The following is a 27,107-nucleotide window of genomic DNA, read 5'->3' as shown; positions in this document are numbered from 1 at the left end:
ACGGCTGCGCGAACCGGGGCCCCGCCCTCTTTCGTCACAAGTTGTGGGACCGTGGCGAGGCAGCAGCCGTGGCGGTAGCGACGGCAGGCCGTAGGGCGGTCGGAGGGTTTCCGGTTCCGGTGTAACGTTCGGGCTCCGTCTCAGGGGCTGAAGTTTGTGAGGTGAGTAGTGGCCCCGGGCCCAGAGAGGGTATGCTCGGGTCCTAGCGGCTGGGGCTAAGTTTCAGTCCAAAGGGAGGACCGAGGCGGGAGGTTCAACAGAAAGGAGGCTGAGGAAAGAACCAGGTTCTGTGCGAGAACGGGTTGGAATGAGATTGTTGAGAGGAAAAGGGCGGGGGCGGGAAAGGGACAGGGTGAGGAGACTACCTCTGAGATGAGTTTGGGTAGAACAAGGTGGGGAAAGGGTCCGGTCAGAGAGATGGAGAGAGCAAAAAGCAAAGGATAGGGTTTAAGGGAGGAAATTCGACTTGTAGCAAAGAAGAGCACGAAGTAAGGAATTCCTTCAGAAGATTAGATTCTGCTACCTGCTCATTGAGATCATTCTGCCTTCCTCTCTCTCCCTCCACACCGTAACCACCCCCACCCCGCCCCACGCAGTTATTGTTGAACGTCTGATTAATGACAAAGCTAGTTACTATTTGGAAGTTTGATTTTTGCCCACTGACTGTTTAGTCTGCACGTTATATTATGGAGGGAATGGGTTGAAATTGAGTACATAAGTATAGTGCTTGGGCATACGGTTCGTTTATAGAGTGGTACCCCGTTTATTGCTTTGGATTTTCAAACGGCTTAAACTTTCTAATCTATGATTCAGTTCTAGTGGAATATAAGCCCTCTAAGGTGAGGATTCTTGTCTCTTTTGTTCACTGTTGTATGTATCCTTGGCAGTATCCCACTACATTAACACTTAGTTGTTGTGCAGTAAATACTTACTGAATGAATTAAGTGCCAGATAGCTATGGCAGTTGTCCTCCTTTTGTAAGATGAATGAACTGAGGCTCAGAGGAATTGCTTGACAGAAGGTTAGTAAATGGAAGAGCTCTTTCTTCACTCCCTATGTTGTCTGAATACCCTTCTTTTGAGCATTGAACAGTTAGCATGTTGAAATTGATAAGCTATAGTGCTGTCTCATGATGGGTAAATAGAGCCATCATAGATTTATTATATAACATGTCAGTAAGACACAAAATCTTTTACTCCTAGTTTCATGACTTCACTAGCTTCATATGGTTATACCAAAATTAAATACACTGTTTAGCAACAGGTCTTATAGAGGATAAACCTACCAAGAATGCAGAAGTTAATTAGACTGTACCGGAGTTCTTGTCGTGGCTCAGTGGTTAACGAATCCGACTAGGAACCATGAGGTTGTGGGTTCGATCCCTGGCCTTGCTCAGTGGGTTGAGGATCCGGCGTTGCCGTGAGCTGTGGTGTAGGTCGCAGACTCGGCTCGGATCCCACGTTGCTGTGGCTCTAGCGTAGGCCGGCGGGTACAGCTCCGATTAGATCCCTAGCCTGGGAACCTCCATATGCCGTGGGAGCGGCCCAAGGGGGGCAAAAAAAGTTTTAAGATATCTTTTCTCCTAAAAGGTACAGTGTAATTTTTTTTTCTTCTTTCTGGATATCTTTTCTCCTAAAAGGTACAGTGTAATTTTTTTTTCTTCTTTCTGCCATTTCTTGGGCTGCATATGGAGGTTCCCAGGCTAGGGGTCTAATCGGAGCTGTACCCGCCGGCCTACGCCAGAGCCACAGCAACGTCGGATCCTCAACCCACTGAGCATGGCCAGGGATCGAACCCACAACCTCATGGTTCCTAGTCGGATTCGTTAACCACTATCCTATGACAGGAACTCCATCTTAAAACATCTTGAAGCGTTCTTTTGTAGCTCAGTGGGTTAAGAATCCAGTGTTGTCACTGCAGCAGCTTGAGATGCTTCTGTGTCGTCCACGTTCCATCCCTGGCCCCAGAACGTACAGTAGCAAAAAAAAAAAAAAAAAAGGAAGAAGAAGAATCGTATTAATTTGCATTTAAAGATTGTTCTAGAGAGTCTTTTATGATGGTGTTTTCTCTGTTAAGCTAAACAGGAGAAAAATAGAAGTGGAAAGAGAGTACATCCAAAATGAAAGTAATCTTTTCTGAACTGAGAGAATATTTATGACAGAGGCCCTGTAGAACATAAGAGAAAAATATCTGAGTACAGAATTCCCACTAGGATGAATGTGACTACAGAGAATTGTGAGAGCGAGTTCCTATTGTGGTTCAGTGGTAACAAACCTGACTAGTCACCATGAGGATTCGGGTTTGATCCTTGGTCCCCTCAGTGGGTTAAAGGATCCGGCTTTGCTGTGAGCTGTGATATAGCTCATGGACAAGGCTCAGATCCTCTGTGGCTGTGGCTGTGGCCAGCAGCCACAGCTCGTTTGGACCCCTAGCCTGAGAACTTCTGAAGATGTAGCCCTAAAAAGACAAAAAAAAAAAAAAAAAAAAAAAAATTGACAAAAACAGCCTTAAGGATTATGAGCTTTAGTATAGGATGACTGATGTGGATAAAGCCTCCCTTATTTGCATGCCTTAAAGAAGGCCTGGGTTGGAGTTCACAATGTGGTGCAATGGGTTAAGGATCTGGCCATGCCACAGCTTTGGCTCGGCTTCGTTCCCTGGCCCGGGAACTTCCATATGCCATGGGTGCTGCCAAAAAAAAAAAAAAAAAGAAGAACGGCTGGGTTGAGGAATACCTGCCTGGAAATAAGAATAGAAAAGCTGACCTCTAAGTGGACTTTATATAAATATTTGCAATCCTTGAATATGACAGAATCAAAAAAGAAGCTGGAACTCATTTCTTAGACTAGGTTAAATTCAGGGTTTGTTTATTCCACAGATTTCATTGATCCACTGATACTTTCTGAGTTAGGTTTAAAAATCAAACAGAATGGGAATTCCTGTTGTGGCTCAGTAGGTTAAGGACCTGACATCTCTGTGAGGATGTGCGTTTGACCACTGGCCTCACTCAGTGGGTTAAGGATCCCATGGTGCCACAAGCTGCAGCACAGGTCACAGATGCATCGCAGATCCATGATGCCATGGCTATGGCCTAGGCCTGTGGCTGCAGCTCCAGTTCAGCCCCTAACTTGGGAACTTCCATATGCTGTATGTGCGGTTGTTAAAAAAAAACAAATGGAATGTGTTCTTTCTGTTTTGAAGTATGGGTTGTAGGAAGAGTATTTGGCTTGAAATGAAGTAGAAGAATTTACCTAAGGATTAAGAATAGGGCTGGGGAAAGCATTCCTGATGTGCTCACCATTGCCTGGAATCATTTTGGTCTTTTCCTATCCTCTAACTTAACTCTTTACTGGTTTCTTTTTAGGTCCAGTATTGAATCCTTTTTGAGCCAACCTCCTTTTCCTGAAGAATGGCACTGTCTAAGAGGGAGCTGGATGAATTGAAACCATGGATAGAGAAGACAGTGAAGAGGGTGCTGGGTTTCTCAGAGCCCACAGTGGTCACAGCAGCACTGAACTGTGTGGGGAAGGGCATGGACAAGAAGAAGGCAGCTGGTATGTACCTTTCTGAATCTTTTGGCTTACATATAGGATGACCCCAAACATTGTTTTGAATTTCGCCAAAATCCTCTGTTGGGAGCATCTAAAAAAAGTCAGGTCAGAGTTCCCTGGTGGCTCTGCCAGTTAAGAATCAAGTGTTGTCATTGGTGTGACTCAGGTTGCTGCTGTGGTGCAGGTTCATCCCTTGCCCTGGAACTTTCACATGATGTAGGAGTGACCAGGAAAAATAAATATAATAAAGACCAGACCAATCAACTGTACTTTAATTAAAAATAGTAATAATAAAATAAAAATAGAAAAGGTTAGGACATATTTTATTTTCTCTCTTGTTATGGAAATAGCCTAAATAACTAATTTTGCTTTTTCTCTTATTTTTTCTCTATTCGTGACATTTTTGTTTTGCTTTTTGTTTCAGCCACACCTATGGCATATGGAAGTTTTCAGGCCAGGGACTGAATCTGAGCTGCAGGTGCAGCTTATATCACAGTTGTGACAATGCTGGATCCTTAACCCACCACTCCACAGTGGGAATTCCTATTTGTGACATATTTTGAATCTCAGACTGACTTCCTTTGACCACTGCTCTGAGTTATCTAAATTATTTTTACTTAGGAAATATGCTAAAGTCAAATGGGTATATTCAGATTGACATCTAAACATATAAAATCTCTATAAAATAAATGAAAAAAGTTGAAGGAAGTAGATTTTGTTAATGGTAGTCTCCTACAACTTGCTGTTTGGAAAGTTAGGGTGATTGTTCATCCTAAACTTTATTTAATTTAATTTATTTATTTGTTTTTGCTTTTTTAGGGCCATACCCTTGGCACATGCAAGTTCCCAGATTAGGGGTTGAATCAGAGCTGCAGCTGCTGACCTGTACCACGGCCACAGCAGCTTAGGATCTTAGCTGGTCTGCAACCTACACCCCAGCTCATGGCAACACCAGATCCTTAACCCACTGAGTGAGGCCAGGGATCAAACCCACATCCTCATGGATACTAGTTGGTTTCATTTCTACTGAGCCAGGACTGGAACTTTCATTATTTATCCTAAAGTTTGATGCTCACCCTAAACAAGGTGCTTTAGCTATGCTACTTCCTACTTCAAATTTTTAAATTTTTAATTTTTAATTTTTTTTTTTTCTTTTTTGCTTTTTAGGGCCACACCCATGGCATATGGAGGTTCCCAGGCCAGGGGTCGAATCAGAGCTGTAGCGCCCAGCTACATCACAGCCACAGCAACGCCAGATCCAAGGTGTCTGTGACCTACACCACAGCTCATGGCAACGCTGGATCCCTAAACCACTGAGCAAGGCCTGGGATTGGACCTGCATCCTCATGGATAGTAGTCAGATTCGTTTCCGCTGAGCCACGACGGGAATTCCAACTTTTTTTTTGACTGCACCTGTGGCCTGTGGGAGTTCCCAAGCCAGGAATCAAACCCACACCACAGCAGTGACCCAAGCTGCTGCAGTGATAGTGCTGGATTCTTAACCCACTATGTCACAAGGGAATGCCAAAAAATTTTAACTATTTTTGTCTCATGGGGCAAAGTCATTCAATATAAAAGAATTTATGAGAATCCTAAAAAGAAACTAAGAAAGCATTTCCCTACCATCTAGGAATAAAATTCCAGTGTTAGTATCTATTGTATGCCTAGTATTGCACTAAGTACTCTTCCCTTTTCAATCCTACCACCTCTTATTTTCCTGTCAGACCATCTGAAACCTTTTCTTGATGATTCCACTCTCCGATTTGTGGACAAACTATTTGAGGCTGTGGAGGAAGGCCGAAGCTCTAGGCATTCCAAGTCCAGCAGTGACAGGAGCAGAAAACGAGAGCTAAAGGTAGGTTACAGTTAACTATCTGATGAGTTTGGAGTGTTTGAATGGTAACAGAGTTGCTGAGCTTACCTGGTTTAATGTCTGTCATTAGAATACCTAAATTAGACCTTGAAGTAGAGGGGGTAAACTCACTCATCTTATGGTGAACTGCCCAAGTTCATGAGTTGAAACATTCCAAGGAAACAGTTGGGAGCTTTGTCCTTTTTCATATACAGTTAGGAGTTTTGTTTCTTATGTTTGTCTATGTCTTTTTTTTTAGTATATAGATTGCTCTAACATCTTATGCTTTACGTGAGACCTAATAGATTCAGAATCTGACTTAACTTTTACCTGAGCTCATTGTTGCTCCTTTACAGATATCTCTCTGCAGTGGACTTATAGATGGGACAACTAAAAACAGTTATTATTTACTATATGTCTTGAGACTGTATTGTTCACTATATAGCATATTGCCAGTCATCTGGCTCCATGAGTGGAATACTTAAAGGAACCATCATTACTCTCTTGCCTACTTCACTTTATCCTGCAGTTGCTGACTGGTCATGGCCTCTTTCAGTATTAGCAGTATTAAGTAGCTGATCTATCTCCATCTCTTGTTCTCTCTTTTAAAAAAAACCTTTTCTGTGACTCCTGTCAAACCTTCTGAAGTGCTTTTGATACCTCGGCTATCCTATTGCTTTGCCTGGAGCACAGGAGTGCATAAGCAATGACGGCTTGGTCCCTGGCCAGGCTGTGGAACCAAGAGAAATAAAGATTCGTGTGCCCTTTCTGTTTAGGGTGCTGTAGAGTGATCAGAGAAATGAAAGATAGTCCTTGCCTTGAAGTTTACAGCTTAAAGGTTGGGGGACAGGAGGGTACAATAAAATACAGTCACAAACTAGAAAATCTGAGTAGCAATTTCATGTAAATTTTAGGGTTGACTATAGAAGTTCAGACTTATGTTGAATTCTGTTATGTTTAAGTGGGAATGCCTAATCTAGAGTATACACAGATTTATAAAGATTATGTTATGATAGGGCATGCTACTTTATACATGCTGAGGGCCTGCTTTGAATAAAGTTACTACATTGGGTGGGATTAATAAATATGGTTTCTTAAAGGAGGTATCTAGATAGCCTTGGGATTCGGGTCCCATTTTGGTCCATTCAGATCCCCACCCCACACAATATATTATGGGAGAGTCCTTTTTCTTGAACTGTAGGAGTTCCAGGAAGCGCTCGCCCCTGGCCGAGGATATGTCCTTGCAAAACACGAGCCCTCCTAGTGAAGAGGGGATGTCACCCAAAGCCTACCACCGGTGTGTACATTTGCTTTTTCCCATTGTCCCTTCCAGTTGGCCACTCTTGGTCCTGTTAAATTCACCTTGCAAATTAGTCAGCATATTTGAGTTCCCATTGTGTGATGAGAACAAAGTGTTATTGGGGAATACAGAAGAAGAGAGAAAACCCCTGTCCTGGAAGAGCTTAGAGTCTAGTTGGGAGAAAGTTCTTACTAACATTGAAAGATTTAACACTTGGCAAGTCAGAATATCAGCAATGTAATTTTAGGTAGTGTGAACCAAGTTGTTAAGTGCCAAAAGGATGTGAAACAACAGTTTGATCAGAGTGGGATGAGATTATTAATGAGGAAAACTTCCTGGAGGAGGTGAGTTTTAGGCAGGATTTGGACTGGGGGGAAAGTTGAGGGAGGCCATTGCAAATGTGGGCAGTAGGATTTGCAAAGACCTTGAGATAGGAACATTTGTAAGAACATGGGGGTGAGATTTGCTTGACTGATGTAGGAGAATAATGAAGTTGGGTGAGATGGTCCATTTGGTGGAGGGTCTAGAAGACTCTGGGAAAAGTCACAAAATGCTGACAGGGAGTAGGATTATTCTTCTCTTCTCCCATGGGCAGGGATACAACTCCTCTTTCATCTTGGGTTCCCTTAGGAAGTGTTTGGTGATGACTCTGAGATCTCCAAGGAATCATCAGGAGTAAAGAAGCGACGGATACCCCGTTTTGAGGAAGTGGAAGAGGAGCCAGAAGTGATTCCGGGGCCTCCCTCAGAGAGTCCTGGCATGCTGACTAAGCTCCAGGTTAGTAATTAAGAACTGGAAGCAGTAGTTTTGTGAGTTGAAGAAGCAAGAGATGCATGTTTCCAGATTTATTGTGGACTTGATTTGAACTAATGTTTAGCATTGGGGAAATTTTATTCCCTGCTTTATGTTTCATCATTTCTTGGTTTAACTAGGAGTATTCCAGTTAAAGTTTATTGAAATAGCATTTACTGAGCACTATTACTTGGTGAGGAGGGTGTGTTACCTATATCACTTGACCAAATATCAAATTCACTGTCATTAAGAAAATTATTGGGGAGTTCCTGTTGTGGCTCAGCAGTAATGAACCCAACTCGTAGCTATGAGGACACAAGTTTGATCCCTGGCCTCTCTCAGTGGGTTAAGAATCCAGCATTGCCCTGAGCTTTGGCATAGGTCGCAGATGCAGATCTGGAGTTGCTATGGCTGTGGTGTGGGCCAGCAGCTGCAGTTATGATTCAACCCCTAGCCTGGGAACTTTCATATGCCTCAGGTGCAGCCCTAAAAAGATACCCCCCCAAAAAAATTACTGGGAGTTCCCTGGTGGCCTTATGGTTTAGGACTCAGCATTATCACTGCTGTGGCTTAGGTGACTGCTGTGGTGACATAATTAGAACTCAGCCTGATGGCAGAGGAGAATTTCCAAAACCTATAATGCAGAAAAGATAAAATTCACTTGAGTAAATTTTTTTTCTTTGAGGGTTGGGGGGGCTGCTACTATGGCATGTGAAACCTCCCAAGCCAGGGATCAAACTTGCACCCCATCAGCAGCCTGAGTCACTGCAGTGACAACACTGGATTCCCAACCTGCTGTGCCACAGGAGAACTCCTTCACTTAAGTAATTTTGAGTTGACTTTTTTTTGTCCTATTTTTGGCTGCACCTATGGCTTGTGGAAGTTCCCAGGCCAGGGATCAAACCTGCACCATAGCAGCAACCCAAGCTGCAGTAGTGACCACACTGGATCCCTAACCCCCTGAGTGATAAGGGAACTCATGCCTTTTTTTTTTTTTTTTTAGTAGGAATTATCTGTGTATTTACAATGGAGTTTCTGTTGTAGCCTAGCAGAAACAAATCCGACTAGTATCCATGAGGATGCAGGTTCAATCCCTAGCCTCGCTCAGTGGACCAGCAATCTGGCGTTACCATGAGCTGTGGTGTAGGGTAGCAGCTATAGCTCTGATTTGATTCCTAGCTTGGGAACTTCCATTTGCTGCAGGTGTGGCTCTAAAAAGCAAAAAAAACCTTCTAAAAAAAAATTTTTTTAAGGGCATTGTTACAAAAATCTGTGGTTTTTTTTCATTTGTTTGTTTGTTTGTTTTAGGGCTGCATTCTCAGCATATGGAAGTTCTCAGACTAAGGGTCTAATTGGAGCTACAGCTACCAGCATACACCACAGCCACAGCAACGCAGGATCTGAGCCACGTCTGCGACCTACACTGCAGCTCATGGCAATACCAGATTCTTAACCCACTGAACGAGGATTGGACCCGTGTCCTTATGGATACTAGTCAGGTTCATTACCACTGAGCCTCGACAGTAACTCCCAAGAGAATTTGATACTATATAAGCAATAAATATTTCTTATAACTCGTAAAATTTGTTAGGGGGAAATAGAATATATACATATATATGGATAGATGGGTGGATGGATCTGTGTATTAAATATGATATTTCTGAAAGGAAAGAAGCTGATGGTGTTTTTTTTATGGAAAATGGGGTGGAAGAGTTCACAATATACCCTTTTGTGCTTTTGTGCATTTTGAACTATGTAAATATATCACCTACTCAAAAAAAAATGTTAAATTTTAAAGCTACATCTTAATTCCAGAAAGAAGACCACCAGACCACTGAACACCAGCTTTGAAAACAATGCAAGCTTGCCTCTACCCTGATCCTTATCTTCGACCCTATATTTCACTCACAAAACTATAAAACCACCTCCCAGTCTCTCCTAAGTGGGTACAGTCTTTGAGGCATTAGCCTGGTGTGATCCCTCTTTGCCTAGCAAAGCAATAAACTATTTTTTCTCCAAAAAAAAATATATACGTAATATCTTGAGGAGTTCCCATTGTGGCTCAGCAGATTAAGAACGTGACATAGGGAGTTCCCGTCGTGGCGCAGTGGTTAACGAATCCGACTAGGAACCATGAGGTTGCGGGTTCGGTCCCTGCCCTTGCTCAGTGGGTTAACGATCCGGCATTGCCGTGAGCTGTGGTGTAGGTTGCAGACGTGGCTCGGATCCTGCGTTGCTGTGGCTCTGGCGTAGGCCGGCAGCTACAGCTCCGATTAGACCCCTAGCCTGGGAACCTCCATATGCCGCAGGAGCGGCCCAAGAAATAGCAAAAAGACCAAAAAAAAAAAAAAAAAAGAACCTGACATAGTATCCATGAGGATGCAGGTTTGATCCCTGGCCTCAGTCAGTGGGTTAAGGATCTGGCATTGCCACAAGCTGTGGCATAGGTCGCAGATTCTGCTTGGTTCTGGCATTGCCGTTGCCGTGGCTATGGCCCAGACCGGCAGCTGCAGCTCCAATTCAGCTCCTAGCATGGTAATTTCCGTATGCTGCAAGTGCGTCCTTAAAAAGAAAAATTAATTAATAATTAATTAAAAAGGAAAAAAAATATGTTGAAGCACCTTGATAGCAGGAATCCTTTGGAAAATTCAAGAATTATTTGATCATGTTCTCGAAGCTTATTATTCTCAACTTCTTTAGGACTGAAGAAGGGGTTTACAGAGACGAGGACACAAGTCTTTGTATTGTTGGCTCCCGTTATCCAAACTAGAAACTCAGGGACCAATGGATGACTTTTTAAAATATAAATATATGATAATGTTTATGGATTCTGTTGGTTTTGCATGCATTATTTAAATGTTCACAATTGCTTGTGATGTAGGTACTATTTTTACCCCATTTAGACACTTGGAGCTTTAGAGATTAAATACCATGTTCAAGGTCACACAGGCATTAAATGGCAGAGTTAACATTCAAACTTAGGTTGAAGGTAGGTTGAAAAATTACAGTGTTCAGCTGTGTGGGCTTATTTTTACTAAATTTTCTAGTCCATGGTAAAGGCAGAATATGATAGGGTCATTCAAAATTTTTAGTTCTCTAGACCTGAAAGCCCTTTGGGTTTAGTAACCTATATGAGAGAAAGAAAAAGATAAGTTAACATTTTTTTCAATTTTTTCCCACACCGAGAACAGATCAAACAGATGATGGAGGCAGCAACACGGCAAATCGAAGAAAGGAAAAAACAACTGAGCTTCATTAGCCCCCCTACACCTCAGGTATTATGCTCAGATTACTCTGAAAAGAAGAATCTTTAACATGGAATTTCTTGTCGTCCAATCAACTGAGGGTACAGAAGATGACTGCATGTTCCATCCCCACTCTACCACTGTCTGCCACTGTGTGTGTGTGTGTGTGTGTGTGTGTGTGTGTGTGTGTGTGTGTGAAAGAGATCTGTCTGCTGGTCTAATCTTTGTGATTCTGATTTCTTGTACTCTCTCTCACAGCCAAAGACTCCTTCTTCCTCCCAACCAGAGCGACTTCCAATTGGTAACACTATTCAGCCTTCCCAGGCTGCCACTTTCATGAATGATGCCATTGAGAAAGCAAGGAAAGCAGCCGAACTACAAGCCCGCATCCAAGCCCAGCTGGCACTGAAGCCAGGACTCATTGGCAATGCCAACATGGTGGGCCTGGCCAATCTCCATGCCATGGGCATTGCTCCCCCGTGAGTATCTGTTTCATGGAACTCATTGCTTCTGAAGCTTGAGAAGCAATAAATGTCTTTAAACATTATTGATCTTCTTTTCCCAAGAATCTAAATTATTTCTTACACAGTTTCACATTTTATTTATACATATATGTGTATGCACACACACTCACTCAATAAATACCAATTGTATTTATTCTCTTAACTTCCTTGTTGCAGAATTATCTTCTTTTTTACAATTGGTAGAACTGAAGTTAAGATTATTCCTCTAGTACAGGAGCTGGGAATAGAACCAGGTATCCTGGTTGCTAACTCAGAGCTATAACCATTAAATCACATTGAATGAGACCAGATCTGAGAGTTCTCTATCTACAACTGGGTAAAGATGATATAGGCATTAGGAGTTCCTATTGCGGCGCAGGAGAAACCAGTCCAACTAGAAACCCTGAGATTGCGGGTTCAATCCCTGGCCTCACTCAGTAGGTTGAGGATCCAGCGTTGCCGTGAGCTGTGGTATAGATCTAAGACAGGGCTCGGATCCCGAATTGCTGTGGCTGTGGTTCCAGCTGCCAGCTACACCTCTGATTCGCCCCCAAGCCTAGGAACCCCCTAAAAAAAAATAATAAAGATGATAGGCATTATTTTTACTACTTAAAATTGGTTTTGTATCCCTGGTCTGGCTCAAGAATTCAGGTGTAAAGAAAGATAAGGTTTCAGCTTCTAAGTTCATTTCATCTGATTATGTGCTATACTCAACTATTCAGTTTGATATTTTCAAGTAGTGTTGTTATTCACTAAAGGGTTTTTCCCCCCTGGAATTGTGTAACCTAGTGGTCTTTGTCAGGTTTTGATTTTATTTTCTGTTTGTTTTTTTGTTTGCCTTATTGTTCCATATGGAATTTATTCCTTTGTGGGCTGTTTTTCAGGAAGGTGGAGCTAAAAGATCAAACTAAACCTACACCACTGATTCTTGATGAACAAGGTCGAACTGTAGATGCAACAGGCAAAGAAATTGAGCTGACACACCGTATGCCTACTCTGAAGGCCAATATTCGGGCTGTGAAGAGGGAACAATTCAAGCAACAGTTAAAAGAAAAGCCATCAGAAGACATGGAGTCTAATACCTTTTTTGACCCCCGAGTCTCAATTGCCCCTTCCCAGCGCCAGAGACGTACTTTTAAATTCCATGACAAGGGCAAATTTGAAAAGATTGCCCAACGATTACGGACAAAGGTATCCAACTTAAAATGTAATCTAGAATTTTTAAGATGTTAGGAAGGTGACAAAGGAAATTGAATACAGTCCTAAAATACTGTTTACTCAATTCTCTGATTTGGCAATTAGATAAACAAGTAGTGGAGTTCCTGTCATGGCTCAGTGGTCAACTAGTATCCATGAGGTTCAATTCCTGGCCTCACTCAGTGGGTTAAGGATCCGGCATTGCCATGAGCTGTGGTGTAGGCCGGCACCTGTAGCTCCTATTCGACCCCTAGCATGGGACCCTCCATATGCTGAGGGTGTAGCCCTAAATAGACAAAAGACCCCCAAAAAAGTAGTAAAGCAATGAGTAATTTTTAAAATACTACTTTTATTCCTGGAATACTTAATTTTTATTCCTGGAATACTGACTTTTCTTCTCAACTATTTATATTCTCCTTTAGATGGAAATAAAATTGAGTTTGAAAACTTTCCATATACAGTAGACAGTGGAGGGAAACAATTCAGGACCCTCTGGGCAACTGAAAAAAATTTACTGCAGAAAACCTACACACTTGGATAGTTTAATTGACTATATATTCAATGACTTTTACATTCTTGTTTCATCCATTCAGAAGGAGGTTTTCCATAAAACTCCATTTCTGCATATTTGCTGTGGGCACACACTGGGGGCGGGGGAGGGATAGTAATGAGGGTGAAATGTATATAAATCAGCAAAGTAAGGGATAAAGTAAAGCAGAGCTGCTCTTTTTTCTAAACTTTCAGGGAAAAAAATGAATTTTTTGGATTGAGTATAAAGAGTTCAAGAAGGGAGTGTTTTAAGATTTGGGATTCTGGAGTTCTCTGGTGGCCTAGTGGTTAAGGATTTGGTGTTTTCATGCTGTGTCTCAGGTCTGTTGGATCCATAGCCTAGGAACTTCCACATGCCTTGGGCATGGCCAAAAAAAAAAAAAAAAATGGAGAGTTCACATTGTGACTCAGCAGGTTACAAATCCAGCTAGCATCCATGGGATGTGGGTTTGATCCCTGGCCTCACTCAGTGGGTTAAGGATCTGGAATTGCCGCATACTGCAGTGTAGGTCACAACGTGCGGCTCAGATCTGGCATTGCTGTGACCGTGGTGTAGGCCGGCAGCTGCAGCTCTGATGCAGCCCCTAGCTTGGGAACTTCCGTATTTCCTGAGTGCAGCCACAAAAAAAAAATGGGATTCTACTACTTCCCTGTTTTCTTTGACTCCAATTTATCTTCTTCTTCTTTTTTTTTTTTTTTTTTATCTTTAGGCCCAACTGGAGAAGCTACAGGCAGAGATCTCACAGGCAGCTCGAAAAACAGGCATTCATACTTCGACTAGGCTGGCCCTCATTGCTCCTAAAAAGGAGTTGAAGGAAGGAGATATCCCTGAAATTGAGTGGTGGGACTCTTACATCATCCCCAATGGCTTTGACCTGTGAGTTTGTTAGTTAATACCTTTTAGTAAGGCTAGAGTTTTAATGGGCAGGACAATACTTGTGCTTTAAATTAGATCTAAGGAGAATAGGTAACCACACACAAGCTCATATATTTGTTAAGAGTATGTTGTATGGGTTATTTTTAGGTTTTTTGGGGTTATTGGAGGAGGATTGGTCACAAATAGTCTAAATAACTTGTGGAGGAGTTCTCGTTGTGGTGCAGCAGAAATCTAACTAGCAGCTATGACGTTGTGGGTTTGATCTCTGACCTTGCTCAGCGTTGCTGTGAGCTGTGGTATAGATTGCAGATGTGGCTCAAATACTGTGTTGCTGTGGCTGTGGCATAGGCCGGCAGCTGTAGCTCCAATTGGACCCCTAGCCTGGGAACCTCCATATGCTACAGGTGCGGCCCTAAACAAACAAGCAAACAAATAAATAAATATGCAAATAATTATAAATTTTCTATTTGCTTTTTTTTTTTTTTTTTGGCCACACCCCTGATGTGCAAAAGTTCCTGGGCCAGGAATCCCACGCCACAGCAGTGACCTGAGCCATTGTAGTGACAGTGCTGGATACGTAACCCACTGTGCCACATAGGAACTCCAGAATATTTGTTTTCTTCTCTTTTCTTTTTATGGCCGTACCCACAGCATATGAAAGTTCCCTGGTTAGGGGTCGAATCTGAGCCACAGCCACACAAAATCTGAGCTGCATCTGTGACCTAAACTGCAGCTTGCAGCAACCCACTGAACGAGGCCAGGGATTGAACCTGTATCCATATGGATACTAGTTGAGGTCTTAACCTGCTGAGCCACAACAAGAACTTCAGAATATTTGTTTTCTTTCTTTCTTTTTTTTTTTTTTTTTTTTAACACTGCACCTGCAGCTTATGGAGGTTCCCAGGCTAGGGATTGAATTGGAATGGCAGCTGCCAGCCAACACCACAGCCACAGTGACACTGGATCCGAGCTGCATCTGCCATCTCTACCACAGGTCATGGCAATGCTGGATCTTTAACCCACTGAGTGAGGTCAGATTTGAACCTGCGTTCTCATGGATGCTAGTCTAATTCGTTTTCACGGAGCTATGAGGGGAACTCCAGAATATTTTCTTAATTTCATTCTTGTAGTTCCTGCTGTGGCACAGTTGGTTAAGGATCCAGTGTTGCCAAAGCTATAGCATGGGTGGCATCTGCTCCTTGGGTTTGATCCCTGGCCTGGGAATTTCCAGCAGAAAATGAAATACATTATTTTGCTCCTTTTAATAGGTGTTTATATTTCTTAAAGATCCAGACCTAGAGTAGAGCAAGGATTCTTAGTTGTTGAGGGAGAGAATAATAAATAAAGCATATAAGAAACATTTGGAGAGCTTTTATCATATCTTCTTCATCATTTTGATACATGGCTTTAGGAGACTGTCTCAGCCTTTCCTTACCCTTCCTTGGCCAACCACTGCCCCGGGGAGTTATTGTTACTAATGAGAGTCCATGGTATCCATCAAAGGTGTTGAGGTAGAAAAAAGGTTGAGAATGGTATAAAGAGTGCATCCAAATGGAACCATTTTCTCATCTTGAAAATTATGTGTAATATAATTACATATTATAGATATGCAAATACTTATAAAAGTGCTAGAATTCATTATGGAGAGTGGATTTTTTCATTGTTTCTGAGACTCCCTCTCTTGGAATCATCTCTACCCACATATCCTGTTTTCCCTTCTTCCTCCAATTTTAGTACAGAGGAAAATCCCAAGAGAGAAGATTATTTTGGAATCACAAATCTTGTTGAACATCCAGCCCAGCTTAACCCTCCAGGTAATAGATTACTCAATCAAAGCTCTAGAGAACTATTATACAATAGAAATTTATGTGGTAGTGGACGTGTTCTCTATGTGAGCTGTCTGTACAGTAGCCGCTATCCACATATGACTATTAAGACTTAAAAACTGGAGTTCCCCTTGTGGCTTAGCAGTAACGAACCTGACTAGTATACATGGGGACTCAGGTTTGATCCCTGGCCTCACTCAGTGGGTTAAGGATCTGGCATTGCTGTGAGGTGTGGTGTAGGTTGCAGATCTGATGTTGCTGTGGCTGTGACCTAGGCCAGCAGCTACACCTCCAATTCAGCCCCTAGCCTGGGAACGTCCATATGGTGTGGCCCTAGCAAGACACACACACACACACACACACACACACACACACACACACACAAAACAAAGAACTTAAAACCTGAGTTGTAATAATATATAACTCAGGGACTGAATTTTTAATTTTATTCAATTTTAATTTTAAATTTAAGTAGAAAATGTGGTTAGTGGCTACAGTATTGGACAGTGCAGCTGTAGAGCACTGAGGCCTAATCTAGAAATGGCTTCACTGATGTATATTACAAATTGGCCTTTTGTTAGTGTTGACTCCCAACTCTAGTCTTAGACACCACCACTAAAGTCCTGGCCTTTTTCAGTCTTTGTCTTCAGCCTTTCTATCATTTTTGTAGCAAAAGTGTATTGACTCAGTTGAAAAAGATGGGTTTTAATCGTGTCTGTGTTTTTTAAGTAGCTGAATCCCTTGTGTAAATCACTTAGAATACAAAATTTCCTCATATGTAGGAATAATATTAAGTTATATTCCTTCTTCAAGCGATCATAAAAGATTTTAACACTTTGATCAGTTTTGGAATAAACAAAGGAAGTTAGTTTTTTACTCAGTTACCAAGTTTACTCAATCAATAAATCTGCTCACCATCACAGGGAATTATATCCAGTCACTGCGATGTGTGACTGGGTCACTTTGCTGTACAGTAGAAATTGGCAAAACACTGTAAATCAACTATAATCACAAAAATAAAAATCAGAAAATAAAAAATTTGCTTACCAGTATCTCCAATAAGTTCAGGAAAATAGATTGAGAGCTTGAAATAATGCAAAGTGTAATTGTTGAGTTGTATTTAATAAGAATCTACTTAACTGTCATTAGTATGAATCATCAAAAGAATGCAGAGGGTTTTATATGTTTTATCAAGTCGAGTAAACCTTCTTTAGGAGTCCAGAAGATTTTTTCCAATTCCAGTAATTCTCAAATTATAAATTTCATCATCTTGGCCAGTGGTTTTCAAGTTGTATTCCATAGACACATTGAGGTTCAATAGGTAGGATCCAAATGAGATTCTGCATATCTTCTACCTAACCCAAATCCTCACACAGGGCAGCCAGAGCAGCTGTAATATTATATTTTCCATTAGCCACGTTTCAGTTGGTTAAAAGGTTAAAAGAAAAACAAGTAGAATACAACTCCTGAAATATAAGAATGCTTTTTAAAGACATATCCAAAATAGCATGGATTATTATTATTATTATAAAAAAAAACCCAAACCAAAAGTCCTTTTAATGTGATTGATATTTACCTATATCTCTCTAATATGCTATTTGTTTTTGTACATTCATTTTCCTGCCTGACAGTTGACAATGACACACCAGTTACTCTTGGGGTATATCTGACCAAGAAGGAACAGAAGAAACTTCGAAGGCAAACAAGGAGGGAAGCACAGAAGGAACTACAAGAGAAAGTCAGGCTGGGCCTGATGCCTCCTCCAGAACCCAAAGGTACATATCGTAGAGGCAAGAAAGAAAGGGTGGCAAGTTTATCTCTGTCACTCTAGAAGAACTTGAGCATCTCCCTACATTTTTTTTGTTTTTTGTTTCTCAGAATCATTCATTGATTCTTTTTTTCCTTTCCTAAATTTTCTACTGTCTTATTAAGACAGGTCAACATAGTCATTGTAGAGGTCATTTAAGGCTTTTTTAAAAAGTAGTATTGACCATGTAACACTCTGGAAGAATAATAGCTTTGAAATTCATCAAGATAGTAGTTGGAGTATCTGCATAGAGTAGTTACGTTCATAATTCTAATGTTCAAAAAATGAAAATCTAGTTAAACCTCACTCCTATAGTCTCCGTTATCATTTAGTAATACTTTGAGTTTATGTATAGGACCTTTCACTAAATGCTGTGATCAGAGTGAAAAATGCCAAAGAATTAAATTCTCTGTCTTTTGTAAATTTTCAAGCAATGTGAATAAATGCATACCAGCTATTTAGACTAATAGATGTTCCACAAATGCTGAGTTAATTGGATGGTCTTTCAGGGTAGGAGTATCTGGAGAAAGTGAGTTTTGAGCAGAGATTTGAAATAGGCGAATAATATGAATTGGTAGAGAAGAGATTGACGGGTTATCCTAGTTAGAGTAGTGACTTAGGAGATTGATGTCTGTCCTCTCTTCACTACAGTGAGAATTTCAAATTTGATGCGAGTATTAGGAACAGAAGCTGTTCAAGACCCCACGAAGGTAGAAGCCCATGTCAGAGCTCAGATGGCAAAAAGACAGAAGTAAGTGCCATGGGATTGGGTGGAAACCCAGGGCAAGTACCTTTCCCAAACTCTTCTGGGGGAATCCATATTTGGAGGGAGGGGAGAGTCCTCCGTTGCTCTCTCTTTCCCTCAGCCCTGCCTCTGATCTTCAATGCCTTTCTCACTTGTGGATGTCCTTCCTGTCACGACAGAGCGCATGAAGAGGCCAACGCTGCCCGAAAACTTACAGCAGAACAGAGAAAGGTCAAGAAAATTAAAAAGCTTAAAGAAGACATTTCACAGGGGGTACACATATCTGTATATAGGTAGGTGTCCAAACTGGGCCAGCCTTTCCCTTAGAGATATCAAAATATTTTCCAAGTGCTTAAGACAGAATCACTGTGGTCTAAAGCATACCTAACATCAGCCTCAACTCTCTTGTAATGACCTAGTGTAAATCAAGAGCTAGTCAATCTTTTACAATGGCAAGGGTTAAAAAACCTACTCAGAAGAGTAGTTCGCTCTTGAATATTAGTGGTTCTCTCATGAATTTAGTTCTCTGAGGTCTTAGTGAACTAGTACTGGTTCTGAAGAATGAGTGAATGAATATGCTTGTTCAGGCTAAAATGTAAACTAAGTATCATTTATCTTCTATGAAGTATATTATTTCTCTAGGAAGCATTAAAAGTTTTTTCCTCAGTTAATTATATCTTTATTCTAATGTGTTAAACCTTTTATTCCCACTCCAAAATAGGCTTTATACACTGTAAATATTTTCTTCCTTTTGTGTTGTTTTCATTTTATTCTTTTATGTCAAGTACATGTGTATCTTTTATTTGAGTTCATGTTTAGTAAATAGTTCTTTATTATAAAAATGGCACATTATGGAAATTCCCATGTGGCATAGCAGGTTAAGTATCTGGTGTTGCTGCAACTGCGGTGTGGGTTTCATCCCTGGCCTGGGAATTTCCATGAGCCACAGTTGCAGCTAGGAAAAAAAAACAAAGGTAGTGAATCCTTACTAAGATAATGAACATTTGAACAACACAAAGGACACTTACTGAAAAAGTCCTTTTCCTATTCTCTGATCTCTTAGGACCACTCACTCTAGGTAGTTGCCACTTACAGTTTTTCATGTGTCCTAGAAATTTTTCATGCATAGTATTGTCACTACATTATAAGCATCTGAAGGGCAAAGAATTTGTTGCTCTTTGTACTCAAGAACAACTGCCATATAAATATTTTTGGATGATGGTAAATATCTTTTCTTCATTCTTAAAGTTTGATCAGGGAAATTGCTATTTGTTTTAGGGTATACACTGCAAACTCTGAAGAAGCTTACAACAGTAGAAATAATTCTAGGAGTTCCTGCCATGGCTCAGTGGTTAACGAACCCGACTAGGAACTATGGGGTTGCGGGTTCAATCCCTGGCCTTGCTCAGTGGATTGGGGATCTGGCGTTGCCGTGAGCTGTGGTATAGGTCGCAGACGCGGCTCAGATCCCGCGTTGCTGTGGCTCTGGTGTAGGCTGGTGGCTACAGCTCCGATTAGACCCCTAGCCTGGGAATCTCCATATGCCGTGGGAAGCAGCCCTAGAAAAGACAAAAAAGACAAAAAAAAAAAAAAAAAGAATTCTAGACTCATCAGTTCTACATTTTAAGCATTTGTATATTTGCTTACTCCACATGCCTTCGTTTTTAGAGAGAAAACTATTTTGGATCCATCTTTATTTGCCATTCCATGCAGGCAGCTACTGATGCTAAAATGAAAGCCATAACTAAACTCTCCCTTCTCCAGAGTTCGAAATTTGAGCAACCCAGCCAAGAAGTTCAAGATTGAGGCCAATGCTGGGCAACTGTACCTGACAGGGGTGGTGGTACTGCACAAGGATGTCAACGTGGTAGTAGTGGAAGGGGGTGAGTCTAAAAAAAATTGAGGGAGAACGTCCCCAGGCAACCCTAGACCTTGAAGTGATTAGCATGGTGGGAAGAAAAGAAAAAAAGATAGTCATTTTAGAGCCGTACCTGAGTATAATATCTTGGGCCTTTGTTTCTGTTTATTGGAGTAGAAGGACCTAAGATGTGGTTCCTGGGACTGCTCTAGCACTTAATGTCTGAGCATTGAATGAGCTCGGAGGTTCTTTCTACCCCATGGTCTTCTGCAACTCTCGCAAAATTCTCCTTCTCTGTTTATAGGCCCCAAGGCCCAGAAGAAATTTAAGCGTCTTATGCTGCATCGGATAAAGTGGGATGAACAGACATCTAACACAAAGGGAGATGGTGAATGGGGGTTAGAGGGGAGTATGTGGGAGGTGGGATGGTACTCTGTCCCTTTATCTGTTTGCTTCCTCTGACACTCTTGCAAATACTAGGTAATGTTTAAGAATTTCAGAAAGACCCATTTAGACTTTAAGCATGCAGGACATTCATACATTGTTTATTATATGATCAAATGCATGAGTATAAGTTATTCTACTGCCTGTCCCTTAAGGCCTCTCCACCAGCTGGTTTCCCTGTCAGCCTGGAATCTGGATACTGGCTACTTGAGTGCATTTAGTGTGTGATAGTTCAGCAGGCTCTGCACTCAAATGTGCATTTATATGATGTAACTTTTTCTTTCTTTCTTTCTTTTTGGAAGGCTGCACCTGATGCATGTGAAGTTCCCAGGCTAGGGGTCGAATCTGAGCTGTAGCTTCCAGCCTACTCCACAGCCACAGCAACGCAGTATCCAAGCCGCCTCTGCAACCTACCTCACAGCTCGCAGTAACTGCCTAATCCTTAACCCACTGAGCAGGGCCAAGGATTGAACCTGTATCCTCATGGATACTAGTCGGATTTGTTTCTGCTGCATCACAACAGGAACTCCCTGATAGAACTTTTTGATAAAAAGGCTTTTAAAGATTGAAGACAAAACCAATTTTTTTTAGATCAAAAAAGCTCTCTGCTTCATTTAAGAAAATATATTTTTCATTCTTTTGCCCAACTTTATCTTATATATATATTTGATATCATCTTGGCCATCATTCTTCCCTCAGTATTCATTCTTATTTTCTTTAAAAAGAAAGATTAGCATTAATGTGTGCAGAGAACCTTACTTTTCTTAATGTTATATGACTTTGGTCTTTGTGTACTTTTTGTATACTTGATACATTTTTGTACCTTACTTAAAGTACACTTTTTACTGCAATTGACCTATATTTTGTTTGGCAAACCTCCTTATTCCCAGTACCTGGCAGAGCTCTTGACACATGGTGCTGAATACATGCTTGTTAAAATAATTAATGTCCCAGAGTTTCCATTGTGGCACAGTGGAAACCATGAGGTTGCAGGTTTGATCCCTGACTAGGAACCATGAGGTTGCAGGTTCAATCCCTGGCCTTGCTCAGCGGGTTAAGGGTCTGGCATTGCCATGAGCTATGTTGTAGGTTGCAGATGTGGCTCAGATCCTGTGTTGCTGTGGCTATGGCGTAGGCTGACAGCTGTAGCTCCGATTGGACCCCTAGCTTGGGAACCTCCATATGCTGCAAGTGTGGCCTTAAAAAGGAACAAAATAACAATAATAATAATTAACGTCCCTGTCTATTTGGAGATTCCAGTCTAGTTTGGGCGAAATAAGGAATAACATTTGCTCCCAATATGTAAGAAAGGCTTATGATATTTAAACGAATTTGGTAGACTTGAATACTATTGGTTTGGAACCTAAATCTTAATGTCTAGTCTAAATCTAGAGCAAGATTTAGCTATATTGTCTTTTCCAGATGATGAGGAATCTGATGAGGAAGCTGTGAAGAAAACCAACAAATGTGTACTTGTCTGGGAGGTAGGTGATCTTTTGTTAAACACTGAGGCAGAAGCTAATTCTTGATTGTTCATACTATTCAAGTGGAGCAGTGGAAAGGTAAAATCGAACAATGACTAATCCTTTAAGTAATTTGTATTTTTTTTGGAATTCATTGTTGAATGTTTGGCAGCAAATCCTTCCTGATTATATTTTAGTTAAATTGATGGCTATATAGTGTATGACAACTGGGGAAAAGGATGGAAAACTAGTTGCAAGGATATAAATTCTCAAGTTCTTGCTGTGGCTCAGCTGATTAAGAACCCATCATAGTGTCTGTGAGGAGGTGGGTTTGATCCCTTGCCTCACCCAGTGGGTTAAGAATCCAGCATTGCCACAAACTGTGGCTAGGATCTGGGCATTGCTGTGGCTGCGCTATAGCCCAGCAAGCTGCAGCTCTGATTCTGATTCAGCATCTAGCCTGGGAACTTACACATGCCACAGGTGCAGGCTTAAAAAGAAAAAAGAAGTACAGGAGTTCCCGTCGTGGCGCAGTGGTTAACGAATCCGACTAGGAACCCTGAGGTTGCGGGTTCGGTCCCTGCCCTTGCTCAGTGGGTTAACGATCCGGCGTTGCCGTGAGCTGTGGTGTAGGTTGCAGACGCGGCTCGGATCCCGCGTTGCTGTGGCTCTGGCGTAGGCCAATGGCTACAGCTCCGATTCGACCCCTAGCCTGGGAATCTCCATGTGCCTCGGGAGCGGCCCAAGAAATAGCAACAACAACAACAACAACAAAAAGACAAAAAGACAAAAAAAAAAAAAAGAAAAAAGAAGTACAGATTCTCAAATTATTTATTTCATAGTCATGGATATGAGACTTGAAAAGAGGGAAATGAGTTATGGGATTTTCTTTGGATACAGTGAAAGAACTACTAGACTTAAGAACATAAAGTTGGAAGTCTGGGCAGTATCACTTATTAACTATGTAACTAGGCAAGACACTATCAAATACTATTGCTTTGTCTTTAAAATGTAGATATTATTCCCCCACCATTTTCTGTCTTTTTTGAGAACCTAACTAGATTATTATGTAATGGGCTTTGTTGAATGTGATTAAAATCACTCTTTAAATGAAACTTTTGTTTTTTTTTTTTTTTTTTTTTTTTGCTTTTCAGGGCTGCACTTGTGGCATATGGAAGTTCCCAGGCTAGAGTTCGAATTGGAGCTGTAGCTGCTGGCCTACTCTACAGCCACAGCAACGTGGGATCTGAGCAGCATCTGCAACCCACACAACAGCTCACAGCAACGCCAGATCGTTAACCCACTGAGCAAAGGCAGGGATCGAACCCGCAACCTCATGGTTCTCAGTCGGATTCGTTAACCACTGCACCAAGACGGGAACTGTTTAATGTTTTCATTTTATTCTGTTATGTTGAGTACATGTATATCTTCTATTTTATCTTCTATTTTAAAAATGTGCTCCCTGGTGGCTCGGTGGGTTAAGGAGGCAGCATTGTCACTGCTGTGGTGCAGGTTTGTTCCCTGGCTTGGGAACTTCCAAATGCCATGGGCATGGCCAAAAAAAAAAGTTTTGGAAGTTCTTGTTGTGGCTCAGTGGGTTAAGAACCTGACTAGTATCCATGGGGATGTAGGTTTGATCTCTGGCCTCGTTTATTGGCCTAAGGATCTGGTGTAGCCTTAAACCTGCCAGCAGCTTGTGTCTCTGTAGAGGCCTGGGTTTGATCCCTGGCTCTGCACAGTGGATTAAAGGATCCAGCATTGCCACAGCTGTGCCATAAGTTGTAGCTGCACCTTAGATTCGATCCCTGCCCCAGGAACTTCTATGTGTTTCTTGTGAGGCCATAAAAAGGCAGGAGAGGGGGCGGGGAGACAGTTCCCATTGTGGTTCAGCTGGTTAAGAACCTGACATTGTATCTGTGAGAATGCAGATTCAATCCCTGACCTCAGTGAGATAAGGATCTGGCATTGCCGCAAGCTGCATTATAGGTCACAGATGCAGCTCGGTCTGGTGTTGCTGTGGGTATGGCCCAAGCTGGCAGCTGCAGCTCCAGTTCGACCCCTAGCCTGTGAACTTCGATATGCTGTAGGTGTGGCTCTAAAAAGAAGAAAGAAAAATTTTTTAAATATGCTCAGGAGTTCTCTGCAGCATAGCAGGTTAAGGACTTGGCATCATCCCTGCAGCAGCTCGGGTTGCTGCTGTGACACGGGTTCGATCTCTGGTCTGGGAATTTTCATGTGCCGTGGGCTCAGCCCTCACCCCACCAAATGTGCTCATGTTTAGTCATAAGTTCTTTATTGTAAAAGTAGTATTTTGGAGTTCCTGTCATGGCTTAGTAGTAACAAACCCGACTAGTATCCATGAGGATGTAGGTTTGATCCCTGGCCTCACTCGGTGGGTTAACCTGGCTTCGCCATACCCTGTCATGTAAGATCATGTGCTGTGGTATAGTTCACAGATGCACCTCGGATCCCAGAGCATTGTTGTGGCTGTGGCATAGGCCAGCAGCTGCAGCCCCAATTGGACCCCTAGCCCGGAAACTTCCATATGCCACAGGTGCAGCCCTAAAAAGAAAAATAAATAGAGTTCCCGTCGTGGCGCAGTGGTTAACAAATCCGACTAGGAACCATAAGGTTGCGGGTTCGATCCCTGCCCTTGCTCAGTGGGTTAACGATCTGGCGTTGCTGTGAGCTGTGGTGTAGGTCGCAGATGCGGCTCGTATCCCGCGTTGCTGTGGCTCTGACATAGGCAGGCAGCTACAGCTCCGATTCGATCCCTAGCCTGGGAACCTCCATATGCCGCGGGAACGGCCCAAGAAACGGCAAAAAGACCAAAAAAAAAAAAAGAAAAGAAAAGAAAGAAAAATAAATAAATAAATAGTAGTGTTTTCCTACAGAAATAGTGAGTGGTCATTAAAATAAATTTTAACAACACAGAAGAGCACTTACTCAGATATTCCCTTCCAATTCTCTGATTCTTTAAGACCACTCTTTATAGGTAATTGTTACTGTTTTTCATGTAACTCTTATCACAGATTCCTCCAATTTATGCATACTAAGTAGGTAATAATAACCATAATAACTGTTTCTATGTCTCACAAGTCCCCACCTGCATGTTTAGTATTCCAGCCCCTTTGTCTCTTTAAAATTCTCTTCCATTTATCTCTGAGAATCCTCAGGAATTATTTCTCAGGGTCAGAAACAGGCCAGGTTTTACTCTAGCCTTCTTTTGGGAATCTGATCCCTGAAAACTTCTTGAGGTAGTACTTTGGGTTTTGGTGGGTTTTTTTCTTTTGTTTTGTTTTGTTTTGTTTTGGTCTTTTTGCCATTTCTGAGGTAGTCTTTGTGACTACTATTGCTGCTGGTACCTTTGGTGAGAATGTGGTTCCACCTAGTACTGTATCTTTCTGGTGTAGTTCTCTGCAGGTAGCCCCACTGGCTTCCATTCCCCTCTCCTCCTCACCCCTGTATTGTTCTTTGTCACTGGGCCAAAAGCCTTCTGCTTGTATAAAGGGTCTCACTAAATCTTTTTTTTTTTTTTTTTTTTTTTGGTCTTTTTGCCATTTCTTGGGCCGCACCCACGGCATATGGAAGTTCCCAGGCTAGGGGTCTAATCGGAGCTGAAGCTGCTGGCCTACACCAGGGCCACAGCAATGCTGGATCGTTAACCCACTGAGCAAGGGCAGGGATCGAACCCGCATCCTCATGGTTCCTAGTCGGATTCGTTAACCACTGCGCCACAACGGGAACACCCGGGTCTCACTAAATCTTATGAAAAGAGTCTCTAACTCCTTTCTCCCTAAATGCCCAAATCTAATCCTGGAGGCCAGGTGGGAGACAAGTTCATCCTATTTTACCCTCCATAGTCCTTGCTGACTTGCTCTTCCACCCAGGCACTAGAGCATAGAACTCCTCATCTGCCATTTAGTCACAAAAAACTGAAACCCATATAAATTCATAAAAACTCAGTAAATATCCAGGGGGATGGAGGTTAGAATTGTTTTTACTACAAATCACATTTAGTTAATAAGCACGTTGCTACATAAATGTTACTAGGTTTTGTAGAGGAATATTATATCTGATGTAACTTAGGAATTGTAGTGTTTTTATTACAGATTTTGTCTCTTTCCCAGGGTACAGCCAAAGACCGGAGCTTTGGAGAGATGAAGTTCAAACAGTGCCCTACAGAGAACATGGCTCGGGAGCATTTCAAAAAGCATGGGGCTGAGCACTACTGGGACCTTGCACTGAGTGAATCTGTGTTGGAGTCCACCGACTGAGACTACTGCAAGCCCTTGCCCCTCCCCTCTTGCCTTTGTCTCTTCAGTCCTCTTCCTTATTCTCCTTCCTAGCCCGGCCCCACTTGTATGTGATCTCAGAACTGTGCCAAGCTGACATTGGAACTGAGGGAGAACACCTTGCTTCCTTCCCTAGTCAGCCTGGTGCTGCCCATTATTCCCCTTATGTGAATATGATTAAAGAGTTATTTTTAAAGTCTGTATGATATTTTTCACACACTCTTAGGTATTGAAGTTTGGGTCTTCAGGTGATCTTTTATCCAGACTTTTGCAATGCAAAAAGAAAATTTTGTCCTTGCTATTTATGTATATGCAAATGGATGAACTAACGAATGGATGGATGATTGGGTAATAGAAATTCCTGACCTCATCCTAGAGCAAGAGTGATACGTACCATCTTCCTGGAGCAGAATGAAGCAGGAAGAGGTGTTAAGCGGATAGGGGAAGGAAGAACAAACCAATGTCCCGTCTCTTAACCTAACTAAGCTGTCTTAATAGGAAGTCAACTCCTCAGATGGGCGCATAAATATGAGATGTATGTTTTGAGTGAAATGGACATGGAGAATCCAAGGAGGATGGTGTGCGTCATTTTGTAAGGTGGAATAGGATTTAGGAATTTCACCTATTTCTTCTCTTTTCTAATTAAAAAAAAAAAGTCGCTAAGACAATGGGTAGAAGTTCCCATCATGACTCAGCGGAAAAGAATCCAGCTAGGAACCATGAGGACATGGGTTCGATTCCTGGCTTTGCCCAGTGGGTTGAAGATCCAGCGTTGCCATGGCTATGGTGTGAGTCGCAGATGT

General features: G+C 41.9%; 1 protein-coding gene across 2 annotated transcripts; it reads left to right on the top strand.

Moving 5' to 3' along the window:
* On the top strand, positions 42-26,503 carry PRPF3 (pre-mRNA processing factor 3). Of its 2 annotated transcripts, XM_005655388.3 has the most exons (17): positions 42-161; positions 3,365-3,554; positions 5,276-5,406; positions 6,605-6,700; positions 7,334-7,480; positions 10,687-10,770; positions 10,999-11,219; positions 12,128-12,434; positions 13,700-13,866; positions 15,601-15,680; positions 17,324-17,467; positions 18,151-18,250; positions 18,424-18,537; positions 20,009-20,127; positions 20,407-20,490; positions 21,969-22,030; positions 26,140-26,503. In XM_005655388.3, exons 5-17 carry the CDS (start codon positions 7,463-7,465, stop codon positions 26,284-26,286), a joined length of 1,647 nt encoding a protein of 548 aa, XP_005655445.1. In that variant the 5' UTR covers positions 42-161; positions 3,365-3,554; positions 5,276-5,406; positions 6,605-6,700; positions 7,334-7,462; the 3' UTR covers positions 26,287-26,503.

This window comes from Sus scrofa, chromosome 4 (genome assembly GCF_000003025.6).
Source record: "Sus scrofa isolate TJ Tabasco breed Duroc chromosome 4, Sscrofa11.1, whole genome shotgun sequence".
Lineage (NCBI taxonomy): Eukaryota > Metazoa > Chordata > Mammalia > Artiodactyla > Suidae > Sus > Sus scrofa.
Note: the sequence above shows the minus strand (reverse complement) of the source record. Positions and strands in the feature narration are given on the sequence as shown.

Coding starts and splice junctions, on each gene's coding strand:
- PRPF3 (XM_005655388.3), top strand. Junction 11,220..12,127: donor GCCATGGGCATTGCTCCCCC/GTGAGTATCTGT, acceptor GCTGTTTTTCAG/GAAGGTGGAGCTAAAAGATC. Junction 18,538..20,008: donor GTACACATATCTGTATATAG/GTAGGTGTCCAA, acceptor TCCCTTCTCCAG/AGTTCGAAATTTGAGCAACC.